The following is a 14,287-nucleotide window of genomic DNA, read 5'->3' on the forward strand; positions in this document are numbered from 1 at the left end:
CTGACATGTTGAATTGTTTTCACACTAATACATGTCTTGTGGAAACGTCATCATTTCCTAGAAAAAAGCTTCAGATTTTGGAAGCCTAACTTTTGATTATAACTGATGCTAAGTTGCTGTGTGGTATGACAGGTTATTGCCCCCTCTTTGAATTCGATCCCCACATTTATAAAAGGGATATTGGATAAACTAGTTGAGCTCTTAGTCATAACTCTTTTAGTTGCTTTTTTTTTTTTCCGGGGGGGATGAAATACTTTTAGTGCTAAAGATGTAATTTTAGGCATCTTGACTACTGGAATAAATGAAATATGCTTATTAAACATGGTTCTTTCCAAAGCACAGTGCATTTAGAGTTATTATTAAAACATTGTCATCACGGAAGAGTCCTTTGTCCCATTGGTGCTTATACATCTTTGTACAAATTAGTGACCCACCGGGAATGGATGTATGCTTTAGAGACTGCTTAAAATTCCAGGGTGCATTCAGCGTATTGCAAGAGAAATTGCACCCTTTTCTAAGGCACCTCACTCGTAGCGACATCGTCCTATTCAATTAGAGGTGGCAAAGGCTGGCCTGGCTCCAAAGGAAGACTGTCAATTCCTCTCTTTTTCTGTGTCCACGCTCGGCAGGATGCTTCCTCACGCGCCCACCTCTCTCCCCCTTGCTGTGACTTTGGCTTCCGCCAGATGTCACACCGCTGCTTGTCACCGCCCAGACTCTCGTCACTGATTTTGTTGTTTCAGTGTATTTATCACAACTGTTCCCTTAAGCTGTAAAATTTATGGAATTTCACACTCTTCTTAATCACTACAGTATTCCTCTTTCATGAGCGGGAATATATTTGAGGAGTTGTATGCACAAGAGTTGGAGGGAGGGAAATACTCTTGTAGAGCTTTGCGTGTGTGTGTTCAATTCCCAAACATGTTAGGGAACCGAGTTCAAATTTTCAAAGAGGAACTAGCTAAATTCTGCAGCACTGAGAGGTGCATAGTAAGTCTATTTAAATTCCAGGGAGAAGTACATATTATATGTGTTTATTGACTATTTCCACTGGCTTGAATTTTGTCCCTTTAACAACAACAAAAAGTGGATAATATATTTGGTCTCAGTGATGCATCTTGATCATCTGTTAAAAAGGTCCTAAAAATGATGGTGTAGTAATGATGATAATAGCTAATTTGTTACTGTGTAGTAGGTGTTATATTGAGTACTTTGTATTTATTTAAATCTGTATAAATAAAGTTATTTAAAATAACTTAAAACTCTCCACTTTGAAAATATAAACGATTGGCATTGGGAATATAACACAAAAGACTTGAGCATATGCCTGATATATAGAGGCATCAAGTTCTGTCCCTAGCACTACATGATGCTGTAGTCCCTGGGTGCTTCTGAGTGTTGACCTAGTGACCGCAGAGCATGTTGATTAAATGTTTTTGAGAGTGACCCTCAGGTCTCCTAAGCACTGCTTAGGTCCCTAGGAAAAAAGCTTTTTTTAGTGTACTGGTTTGTTGGTTTTTTTGGGGGGTTGGGGGGGGTCACACCCAGCAATGCTCAGGGTTTATTCCTGGCTCATGCACTCAGTGTCCTGGTGGTTTTCGGGGGACCATATGGGATGCTAGGAATTGAACCCAGGTCAGCCACATGCAGGGCAAAAGCCTTACCCGCTCTGCTATCACTCCAGCCCCTAATGTATTTGTTAAAGGAGGAAAAGATAGTACCACTTTAATCTATTTTCTCTTTGTAACAAGAGGCAAAATTTAGGTGGCTCCTTATTTTAGAAGTGAAATTTATTTTGAGATCTCAGTTTCATTTAAAATTTTTTTTGGAGTTTGCTGGAGATATAGTGCAGATTTAAAGTACTTGCCTTGCATGTAGCTGACCTGGATTCTGTTCCTGGCACCACATATGGTCCCTCAAGCACTCACAGGAGTAAACCCTGAGCACCTCCAGTTGTCCCCAGACAAAAAACCCAAAAAGTATATGCCAAAAATAAATAAATGCTGGGACTGGAGAGATATTACAGCAGGCAAGCGGCTTTCCTTGCACATAGCTGACCCCAGTTCAATCCCTGACACCACATATGGTCCCCCAATCCTCATTAGGAGTGATCCCTGAGCATAGAGGCAGGATTCAGCCGTGAGCACCATGAGCACCACTGGGTATATTCCCCTCCTCCCCCCGACCAAAAAAAAAATAGCTTTTTCTTGGATGCTGGAGAGAGATTACAGGGTGAAGGTGCTTGCCTTGCAGCTTACCCCAGTTCAGTCCCTGACACCACATATAGCCCCTGAGCCCACCTGGTGTGGCCCAAACCTCCCCCTCAAAAAAATTATTTCCTGGCCTGGGACTGTGGCTCAATTAGTGGAGCACATGCATTGCATGTGTTAGATTCTGGATTAGATTCCCTGTCGTGGTTGGTCCCACAAGCAGTGCCTGGTGTAAGTGTAGACCTGTGCAGGCTTGGTGGTGTAGCCTTCCCAAAAATGAAATAAGTGACATTATTTTTTGTTATTAATTAGATACAACTTTGAAACTAAGCATGTTGCTGTTTGCACTGTAACCCATTGGTGGTAATCCTCAAGGATAGCCCGTGGACCTCAGCCCATCTGGAGAGAAGTTACAAAACCACTTACTGGGAGCAGTTGTCTGCCCCTGGTCCTCAGACCATTGTTGATCCTTGGGTTTAAAAAGATTGGAAACCACAGACTAGATTGTTTCACAGAATAAAAAACTTCATAAGTTAGGATATTTTTGGCAATTCTGTCAGGATTGATTAGTGTTCCTATTCAAGACAGTTGACAAATTCTTATGTTATATTGCTTATGGGAAAGAAGAGAATTGATGGGAAAGCTAGAAAATGAAACTTAAAATCAACATGATATAAATATCTGTAATGGCAAAAACTGCATGAAGGTGCTTAAATGTTGATGAATCTGGATGGAGGGTTTGTGTTTTGGTGGGGGGCAAGGGGTGGGCTTGGCGTGGTTTGGGTCATACCTGGTAGTGCCCAGCGGCTATTTCTGGCTCTTTGCTCAGGAGTTTCCCGTGACAGTGCTCTCGGAACCATGTGTGGTGCTGGGGATCAAGCCAGGATCTGCTGAATTGCAGGGCAAGCACCTTATCTCCTGAACTGTGCCCCCACCCCTTTTTCAGGATTACCAAAAGATGTCTGTTTCTCCATGCTTTGCCAATCTCAAGATAGCTCAGGTTAATATAGGTTTACAACGAAGCACACCTGCTCGAGGTGTTACTGTTTCTGAGCGTTTATGACAATGAGCAATATCACCTTAGGCCTCTGTCAAGAGTTCAGGGAGGTAGGTTGAAGGGCTGGAGCACATGCTGGCAAATGGGACCCGCAGGTTAGATCCCCAGTACCACAGTACCATGGCACTGCATGGTCCCGCAAGCTTTTCTGCCGTATGTCAGAGATCTGGCCATCTTTTTTTTTTTTTAAATTTCCATAACCATTACAAAGACATATGAGGCCTTTTTCTTACATATCAGTGCCAGGACTAGTTGGGCTTCTTCCCCTTTTTTATTTTTTTGGGTCACTGTGAACTTCGTAGATGATTGTATTTCCCAAGTGATTAATTTAGTATTTATTCTACTTTACTATCTTTACTTATATACATTATCTGTACTGCAGCCCCTTTGTTATTCATATTGGTTTCAAAACCAGGGTCACTCCAGGCAGTGATAGTGTCCTGTACTAGAGATTAAATTCTGAGAGAGAAGAAAAGTGCCTGCCATAGAGACGGGTAGGAGGCTGACCAGGGACATTGGTGTTAGGAAATGTACACTGATGAAGGGATGGATGTTGGAACATTGTTTGACTGAAACCCTATCATGAAAAACTGTGTACTCACAATGTTTCAGGAGAGAAAGAGAAAGAGAGAAGGAGGAAGGGAGAGAAGGAGGGAGAGGTAAAACTTGTGTTTTACCTCTTAAACTATCTACCCAGGCCATTATCCCAGGTTTTCAGTGAGAACACTAGATATTGGAGTAACTGTCCTAAAGCCACACGTATGTTAACAGAGTCAGATTTCAAACTCAGGTCTAATTTTTCAATGTAGCCTACCTATTTATTCCTGAGATGCTTACTTACAGTTTATTGTTTTCTTCATTCAATTCAAAATGCCTGTTCTGTGCCCTGCTTTACTTTAGTAACCCATGATAAAAGGGTGATAAAAGTAAAAGGCCTAGGAACCTAGCAAAACACAAAACTACTTGTGCATTCAGAGAGGTTCTAGCAATTGACTTAAAATTAAACCAGTTTTTAGAAGTACAAGCTAATTTTTATGAACATTTATTAGTCTTTTTTATGATATTAGGCATTAGTGACATGATAGAGCATAGAGAATGACTTCTGGTGTAATAGTCATTCAAGTGTTTATTGAGCATATACTGTATTCTTGTATATAACTGAAAAAAACAGACATAGTCCTGCCTTCATAGAACTTGTGATTGGTGTAAATGTCTGAATAGGTGAGCTGTATATTAGACATATCAAGTATGTCTAATTTTCCACAAGCAGTCATGTGCACATTCTGTAAGAATAGCACAAAATTAAGTGACTTGGAATTTGTTCCATTTCATTTTAACACTAATGAATTAAAAATGAGGGAATATTGCTGTCAATAAGCCTATCACTGTGGTTTTGTCACTTTGAATGCAGTGCTTTTTATTTTTTTAGGGGAGCAAGAGAATGACAGTACACAAGATTGAAATTTTAAAAAACTAGTGTGAATCAGAGATCTTTGATGTAGCATTGTCAGAATTTTAGAAACTGCAAGTTGTTACACAGATGTATTGATTTAATTAGTCTAGATAACACCATTTATTTATGCTTAAGCATCTCACACATGCAAAAGTTGGTAATTCAAAGTCACACAATAATTTGTGAGTTATCTTTTAAACCACGTGTTATAACTTCTGAATACCAACTTTCATGAGTGTATGTCAGATGCTTAGTATAAATAAATTTTATAGACCAATGAAAATACATACAGTTTGCTTCTGGAATTCTGCAAAACAATTTCATGTAAAATCTCAGTGACCATTTGATTGACAATGATTGTTTTTTAAAACATATTCTCGGGGCTGGAGCGATAGCACAGCGGGTAGGGCATTTGCCTTGCACATGGCCGACCCGAGTTCAATTCCCAGCATCCCATATGGTCCCCTGAGCACTGCCAGGGGTAATTCCTGAGTGCAGAGCCAGGAGTGACCCCTGTGCATCGCCGGGTGTGACCCAAAAAAGCAAAAAAAAAAAAAAAAAAAAACCATATTCTCATTGGGTGGGCAGGGTCCTCTTTGGAGGCATGACACGTTTGGGCTCTGCTGGGTAAGACCTCTTTGGGTTTTTTGTTTGTTTTGTTTTTTTGTTTGTTTTTTTCTAGTGAATCACAGTGAGGGTACAGTTACAGATTCACACCTTTTCCTGCTTGTTTTTCCCTCATGCAGTGTTCGAGAGCCCATCCCTCCACCAGTGTCCATTCTCCACCACCAATGAACCCAGTATCCCTCCCCCCCCCCATCCCAGCCCCCCACCCCACCCCGCCCCGCCTCTGTAGCAGGGCATTCCAATTTGTTCTCTCTCTCTCTCTCCTTTTGGATGTTGTGGTTTGCAACAGGGGTATGGAGTGACCATCGTGTTCAGTGGGTAAGACCTCTTTGATATCAATACATCGTTCAGGCTTGAAAAGTTTGTTTTGGGTAACCAGACACTCAGTATTCTAGTCAAAGAATGAAGGGTAGTTATCCACTTAGTAAAAAGATGGACTTGTTTTGAGACTGTTTTCAGTCTGTATTGGTGTATCTTGGAGAGGGAAACCAGAAGAATTTCCTTGTTATATTTCTCTTCTTCTTTTTTTTTTTTCTGTTCTATTTTTAACAATAAAAACACAAAGGTATTCTATATTTGCCTGATTTTGCCATACAGTTTTCACACTTAAAAAAAATGCTATTGTTAGTGGGATTGGGATGGAGACGGGTGACTTCAAGGGCCGGAGCATATGATTTGCATGTAGGAGCCCCAGGTTTTACCCCCAGCGCTGCATGTTTGTTTCCCCAAGCATCACCAAGAGTGATTCCCCGTAATGCCTTTATGTATCTTCAGCTAATGTTAAAGGTTTGGCTGGTTGGTTGGTTGCGGGGGAGGGCACATCTTGTAGTTCTCAGGCTTTACTCCTCACTCCTGGCAGCTCAGGGGATGGTATGTGGTGCTGGGGTTTGAATCTGGGTTGACCGGGTGTAAGGCAAGTGCTTTACCTGTGTACTATTGCTTCGACTCCATTATTTTTGTTTTTAAAGTGACAAGCTATAAAAAGCAAGTAGGTGTGTGACTAATAACACAAGAAATTAGGTAACATCTTCTGAAGTTTGGAGTGCCTCACTTCTTTTTTTTTTTCCTCACCACATTCCCTAGAATGTAGAAATTGGAAAGATTAATTAACTGAGTTTTACACATACGGAAACAGAAGTTCATAAGGGTTAAATGTCTTGCCTAAAGTCAGACATATTAAGAATGTTGTCACAGAATGTGGTCGAGAATTCCAGACCTTGGCAGAGTGTAGCACACTACCCTCTGGGAAATGTGATAAGCAAGTGATTATTTTTTCAGATATCTTGAGTGCTGCTGGTCAATTCTTATTTCTCTATTTGCCATCTTACTTATCCCCACGGCAGAAATTTGTTTGCAGGTTAGGACTACTGTATTATCTTAAGGATTGTTTGTATCTTTCATGCTTTATTTCTGCTAGCTTGGATTTCTAAGTAGGAATATGTTATTTTCATATGTTCTGATAGTAGTTCATTCGACTGCCAAGTACCTGTGTTAATCAGTAGTTTTAAAAATATAAGGTGGGGATCAAAGAGATAGTACAGTGGGTAAGGTGCTTGCCTTACATACGGCTGACCTAGGTTCAATCTCTGGCATCCCATATGATCCCTGAGAGCACAGAGCCAGGAATAAACCCTGAGCATTGCCAGGTGTGACCCAAAAATTAAATTAAAAATAAAATGTAAGAGGAGGGCTGATAGGGCTTGAGCCACGTGAGCCAGGCATGTGGAGATGTAGAGGCGCCTATTTTGATTTCTGGCACAGCATGGAACATGGTCTCCTGAGCATCACTAGGTGGTCTCGGTGGCCTCTGGCTCTGCCAAACCTGAGCAGTGCCAAGCTGAGTATCACCTGGAGTGACCCTGTGACTCTCTGGTCTCTGCCTGGGAGGCCCACCAGTGTAGGATGCCTTATGTTTCATGATAGGGTACATTCGATTTTAATGTTTATTTAACTAAGTGCATAGGTTTAATAGGGGTACTTATCCTACAAGGACTGGGCCACTCACTACCCACAAAAGCAAATAGGAGAGAAAAAACATTGTGCAGATAAAAAGGAAGGCATATAAAATAGGAATCTCAGCACAGAAGCCTGGGGACATAGATAGACTGAATTTAGCATGGTGAATGGTTCAGAAAAAAATAAAATCACCCATTTGGAGATGATAAGCAAGGCAGACTGGTTCAGGTTCTCTGTAGAAACTTACTTTTTCAGACTTGCTGATAATACAAAGAATAACTGTAAGTCAGCATTAAAAATTAGTTATCTTATTGGGAGTCTTACATTAGGAAAATATTACAGCTTTTTACTAAGTCTACAGTTAGAGAGCATTGCTACATTTCTTTATGGGTTGGATAATTGCTGTCTGTGTTAAAAACTTAGTGATTTGACTTAAATGCGTGAGATTTCCCCATCCCAAAACTTGTTTCTTTACTAATGAAGCATAGACTTTACCAGTTGAGGTTTTGGTCTAGAATAAACAGGCCTAGACTGAGCCACGTGTACCCTGGTGGTTGGTACTGCTTGCTGCTTTCTTTAAATTGTGACCACACTCTCAGAATTGTTGGGTTCAGCAATTAGGAAAGACAAAAGAGTTCTCAGCCTTTTTTGTTTTGGTTTGGAGAATAACACCCAGTGTTGCCAGGGCTCAATTCTGCTGTTGCTCAGGGATCCTTCTGGTGGTGCTCCGGGATCCGAATGTGGTGCTTGGGGATCAGACCTGGTCAGCCGCATGCAAGACAAGTGCCTTAACCACAGTGCCAACTCTCTGGCCCTTGAAATGCTTTTGCAACACATTCAGATTCATAAACTTTAAGAAGAAAGCACCTCTTTTTGACAGGGGCAGGTTGAGAGTGGTCTGGGAGCCTTTCTTGTGCCAGCTGAGCTGTACAGTGAATGCTGGGGCCTGCGGATGTAGTACTACTTAGAGGCCATGTGATACCTGGGATTATGGGGCTTTGGTACATACAAGACATGAGTGTATGTCTCCTAAATTCTCCCCAGCCCAAGAAGAAAGTGCTTCCATATACCTTAAAGCACCAGATGCTTTTCTGTTCAGAGCAATCAAGTTGGCTTCAACTTCCTTAAGTCCTTGTTTTCTTTTGTACTTTCCCCATTCCCTTTGCTAATTTATTGGGGTGTCCAGAGAGGTGTTGGTGGTAGTGTTCACACACACTGGGTTGCGGTATTGCAGGCTGTTTTCATAGAGGCTACACCCAGCCATGCCTAGCCCTGTGGTGCAATCCTGACAGTTCAGTCAGTTTGGTGTGGGGCTCGGGCCACCAGGGCCATGTACGCTGTGTGGGGGAATTAAACGCATCTTTGCACATACTTGGCATTGTGCTCTACCACTGAATTATCTCCCTGGTCCCCACTATTTTCTTGTCTTCAAAAGTTTATTCCCATTTATCATGGAAGAGGTGTTGATATTTCTGCTTTGACCATCGCTTTTGCCATCTTTCTTTTGCAGACCCCATATCATGTCAACCTTCTCCTCGCTGGTTACGATGAGCACGAGGGCCCTGCACTCTACTATATGGACTACCTGGCAGCCTTGGCCAAGGCCCCTTTTGCAGCCCACGGCTATGGTGCCTTCCTGACTCTCAGTATCCTGGACCGGTACTATACACCAAGTGAGTTCTCTTGGTAGGGAGGAGCCTCGTCCTTAGCTGCCTTCATTTTTGTGAACTTCTCCTTGAGGTTGGTTGACCAGGACTTGACTAAAAGAGGATGGATCTAAAGCCCAAAAAGGGGAGGGGAGGAAGAGAAGGAAAAACAGAGAGGGGGCGGGGGAAGGGAGAGAAAAATTTAGGATATTTGTGGTAGGAAAGATACATTGATGAAAGGATGGGTGTTGGAACATTGTATGACTGAAACCCAATCTGTGTATCTCACTGTGATGCAATTTTTTAAATTTTAAAAAATAAAAGAGGAGGGGCTGGAGTGATAGCACAGTGAGTAGGGCTGCCTTGAACGCAGCCGACCCGGGTTCAATTCCCAGCATCCCATATCGTCCCCTGAGCTCTGCCAGGAGTAATTCCTGAGTGCAGAGCCAGGAGTAACCCCTGTGCATTGCCAGATATGACCCAAAAAGCAAAAAATAAAAGAGGATGGATCCTTGGAGATACATTGTGGAATCTGCTCTCTTTGTCAGCAGTTATATTTACCAGACGTAATGAGAGACTTCGCATGTCCAGAGCTGCGTTTTGTTTTGTAATTCTATTGTAGAAGTTCCCCCTTTTTTACGCATTCTTGCCCTGTTTAGATGCTTGTTAGCATCTTTGCTGCAGAGAATGAGCAAGTAAACCAAGTGGTTTGTATATTTGTTTTGACTTTGTGAAGATGAACAGGTCACTAGCGTGACACCTGAAAATTTCTTTGTTTATACATCAGAGCTTTTGGAGGCCTCAAACCTTGGTCGTTCCCTTGGTTCTTATTACCTAGTGGCTGCTCTCTCCTGTAGGGAAATGCTTGTCTCTGTTTTCAGAAACTCAGCTAAGCAGAGATTTAGACAAAGGGATGATTTTTGTCAGAATTTTACTATATTCTGACCTCAGACCTAACCTCGACTTTCGCCACTATGAGTAATAGACACTTGGAATTTTTAACTGTTACAGTTACAGGCTATAGATGCAGCACAGATAACTGCTTCTCTTCTTACATTCCATTCTTTCCTGCCAGTATAGTGAGAAACTGTTTTTATTCCTTTTTTGGTGCTGCCTCTTGCTCAGCCTCAACCACACCAATGCTCCAGGCCATATCCTGAGAAGAATTAGCCTGGCCTCCTAGTGACTCTTTATTTTGACATCTATCAGTAATACAGTTGATGTGCCCACCAAAATAACCACCAACCACTCCTGCAACCTTCATGCATAATGTGTCATCCCGGTTTGCCATGCTTGTGGACAGTCCTTTTGCTGTGAGTCTCAGCTGTAGTCTGTGAATTCTCTTTCATTGTTAGAGACCCAGCTGGGAACGTGAAGCTGAACTCTGGCCTCCCCTCCCTTTCCCTGATTTGCAGCTGGCTCAGGCAGACTTAAGCCCTGGTCTAAAGTTGGGGGGATGGGCTCTAAAAAAAGAGGCAGGCTGCTGGACTTTTCCAGAGACTGGCCCTGGCTGTGGGAGACAAAATTCCGTCATGCTAATTACCCTTCCCTGTAGCAAATCAATTTGCAGTGGCTAGTGGATGCTAGAGCATTGGGTCTGGGGCACCCTCAGCTACATATGGAATAAGTTTGTTGCAGGCTAAAAGACCAGTCAGCTTGGTTTTTGTTTTGTTTTTCCAAGTTGTTTGTGTGGGATGATGACCCGAAGAGGTCTGAAGCTTGATTAAAAGTTATGGCTGGTAGTCGGACTTAAAGGTAATAACACCTTTGAGGGGCTCGAGCAATAGCAGAGCTGGTAGGGCGTTTGCCTTGCACGAAGCCAATTCTGGTTCGATTCCCAGCATCCCACATGGTCCCCCGAGCACCACAGGAGTAATTCCTGAGTGCAGAGCCAGAAGTAACCCCTGTGCATCACCAGGTGTGACCTAAAAAGAAAAAAAAAAAGTAACACCTTTGGGGCTGGAGTGATAGTACCGCAGGTAGGGCGTTTGCCTTGCACAAGGCCAACCCAGGTTAGATTCCCAGCACCTCATATGGTCCCCCGAGCACAGCCAGGAGTAACTCCTGAGTGCATGAGGCAGGAGTAACCCCTGTGCATTAGCCGGGTGTGAGCCAAAAAAAAAAAAAAATTTGATCTCTGTTCTCTTTCAGCTATCACACGAGAGAATGCAGTGGGTCTTCTTAGGAAATGTCTAGAGGAGGTAAGTAGCCCCTGTGGGATCCTGAAATAAATGTTTGTCTCTGTTTGCCAGTATTGTTACAGTTTCTTGGTTGCATTTTTTTCCCTTCTGATCCTTGCCAGAGATGTAATAAATACTTCTAACCATATATGAAGTTGCTACCAACTGAAGTGGGTAACAAGCTTATTTTTTTCTGTCATTGGTCACTTCCTTGTTGATGTCAGTTTTACAATTTAATTACTTTTCTATTTTGTTCTCCCAGATTACTGGTTCTTAAATTTTAGTATATCTAAGAATCGTCTGAGGATTTGTTTTATATATATATATATATATATATATATATATATATATATATATATATATATATATAATTAGTATTCCTGTCCCCATTCCTCATGTCCAGCCCTGATTCTGAATAGGTTATCCTAGTGTGGAGCCTAGGAATATTTTTAACTCAAAGTTTTCAGGTGATTTTACTGTATCATGTGACAAATTAGAGTCATACTTGAAGAATTGGGTGTTATTCAAACTGCTTTATTTTTGTTCGTTTGGGGACTACACCCACCAGTGCTCAGGAGTTACTCCTGGCTCTGAATTTAGGGATCACTCTTAGCACAACTTGAGGAACCATATGGGATGCCCAGGATTGGACCCGGGTTGTCTATGTGCAGGGCAAGCACCCTACCCACTGTCTATCTGGCCCCGATCTGCTTCCTTAATAGGTATGAGCCCTGAAGAGAATGCCTCCCCTGAGAATAAGGTCATAGAAATCCACTGGGAATTTTGGTCTGAGTTGGAAGAGTAAACCTTCCATTTATGAAGCCAAGAACAGACTCAACCAATTCCATCCTACTGAGGCTAAGGCTTTGGGGTATGAATGAGGAAGAAAGCAGCTCCCTTAGGCTTTTTCATTCCTTTATTGTTCTTGTGACCTAAGGCTGAACCTGAGTGTATACTTTAATGAGAGAATATGTAGAAGAGTGGGTGGGAATACTGAAGTATTATCAGTTTGCCTTTTATATAAGCCTGTCATTTCCCATCTACAGTGCCCCCTCTTGTTTATAAATCCCCTTTCCAGAACGGAAGCTGAGAATAAGTTCATGTGCTTTTCTTAACCATTCAGGATGAGAGACCATTAGTCTGGCAGCCCAAAGTGTTATGAAAACTGCCAGGAAGGAACAAAGAATTGGAGTGTATGCAGGGTACAAGCAGTCAAGTTCCAGTTTCTGGCACCATGTGGCCCCAAGCACTGCTGCACGTAGTCCTGGTGGCCCCTCACCTCACATCACTGTGCTGGAGCACTGAACCATTAGCCATTAACCATTAATACCCCCAGTACTGCATTGCTCAGGAGCTCCTAATCCCTCATGCAAAAGAAAAGCACCACCAAGAAGACATAGGATATCAGGTGCTTTGAAACTTCATTTCCCAGTGATCCTTAGGATGACTGTTTTAGAAACACAGTTGTCTTTTGGAGCTAATTTCTGGACCTAGAATCATCAGTCATAGAGGACTCTGGAAATGGAATGCTTTGGTGCTACTTAGTCCTTAGCTGTAAGGGGACTAGAGAGATAGTATAGTAGATAGTGCCTTTATCTTGTATGCAGCTGAACCAGGTTTGATCCCCGGCACCCTGAGCACTGCCAGTAAGTGATCTCTGAGTGCAGAGTCAAGAGTAAGTTTTGAGCACCACTGGGTGTGGCACAAAAACAAAATAGTCATTAGCTGTGACAGGAAATACCAGGAGAGTGTAGGCTTAAGCCCGGGGAGTATATTTCCAGGACATGCTCCTGAAGAGCAGGTAGGGACAGGACAGATACTGCAGGAGGCATGCATCCAATCCTGGCTCAATACCCTGTATCATAATCCCTGTAGCATTGCTGGGTGTCTTTCCCTCCATCCCCACCCCACAAAAAAAAGCAGGTAGAGATCATCGTGCCTTCTTTCTAGAAACTAAGTGAAGTGTCTGTGAAAGAAAGCCATAAAAGCAAAGCTGTGTTCCTTAGTAACCTCTAGCTGGGTTAGTAGACTACCTCCAGCCATGAACATAGACCACAAATCACTTGGAGCATTCTCTCAAGCAGGGGATCTTATGGTTAGTTTGGTTTTCAGTATTTTTGTTTTGTAGTATTGGAAATCAAACCCAGGACCTCAAGAATGCAAAGCATGCACTCTGCCACTGAGCATCCCCAGCCCTGAGAGTGTGGAACTCTTACTCTAATGACAGGTCACCTTGACTTGGGGGAGAATAGAGCAGGGCTGGATCCAAAAGCAGTTCTGCTGACTTCCTTCTCTCCACCCCTACAGTTGCTTATACAGACACTCATACTCTCATAATAGTCCCTATCACATGAGTGGGTGACTAGAGCTAACTGGTTTTTAATTTTTATTTTATTTTATTTTATTTTGCTTTTTGGGTCACACCCGGCGATGCACAGGGGTCACTCCTGGCTCTGCACTCAGGAATTACCCCTGGTGGTGCTCAGGGGATCATATGGGATGCTGGGAATCGAACCCGGGTCGGACGCATGCAAGGCAAACGCCCTACCCGCTGTGCTATCACTCCAACCCCTAGAGCTAACTGTTGGGCCCTCGGTGTACATCACTTTGACCCAAAGCTTATTCCCAGGACAGTCACTTCCTTTATTGGCTTATTACCTTCAAACTTTACAAAAGGGTGTGTTTAACAAGCTGACGGGTAGTGGACATGGGGGAATAGGGCCTTAGGTTGTTGCATTCTTTCCTCAGCTCACTGAGCAGAGACAAGCTCCCAGCTGCATTTTGGGATTTCCTTTATTTCTTAGTCCTGAACTACCTACCGCCTGTTGAAAGAACCAGAACTTTTTACCTGCTTATAAAAGCACTTTACAGGGAGTACTCAGCAATTGTTTGTTAACGGATTTCCTTCATGTCTTTCTGCAGCTCCAAAAACGCTTCATCCTGAATCTGCCAACCTTCAGTGTTCGAATCATTGACAAAAATGGCATCCATGACCTGGACAACATTTCTTTCACTAAACAGGCTTCCTAACGTCAAGCCCTTCCTCCCACTTGCTAGGGAACTATTTTTGATGGGCTCCTTTATTTTTTTTCTACTCTTTTGACATGTACTCTTGATAAAAGGTAAATTAAAAATAAATCTGAATATGATTAAATCGA

At 42.6% G+C, this 14,287-nt stretch overlaps 1 protein-coding gene across 1 annotated transcript in view; it reads left to right on the forward strand.

Annotated features, from left to right (window-relative positions):
* Positions 1-14,287, forward strand: part of PSMB2 (proteasome 20S subunit beta 2) — a 42,293-nt gene extending 28,006 nt beyond the window's left edge. Inside the window, exons 4-6 of the mRNA XM_004614257.3 lie at positions 8,814-8,976; positions 11,101-11,150; positions 14,052-14,287. Coding sequence (XP_004614314.1) covers positions 8,814-8,976; positions 11,101-11,150; positions 14,052-14,159 — 321 coding nt within the window. The 3' untranslated portion in view covers positions 14,160-14,287. The remainder of the gene's footprint in view (positions 1-8,813; positions 8,977-11,100; positions 11,151-14,051) is intronic.

The sequence above is a fragment of the Sorex araneus genome, chromosome 5 (genome assembly GCF_027595985.1).
Source record: "Sorex araneus isolate mSorAra2 chromosome 5, mSorAra2.pri, whole genome shotgun sequence".
Classification (NCBI taxonomy): Eukaryota; Metazoa; Chordata; class Mammalia; order Eulipotyphla; family Soricidae; genus Sorex; species Sorex araneus.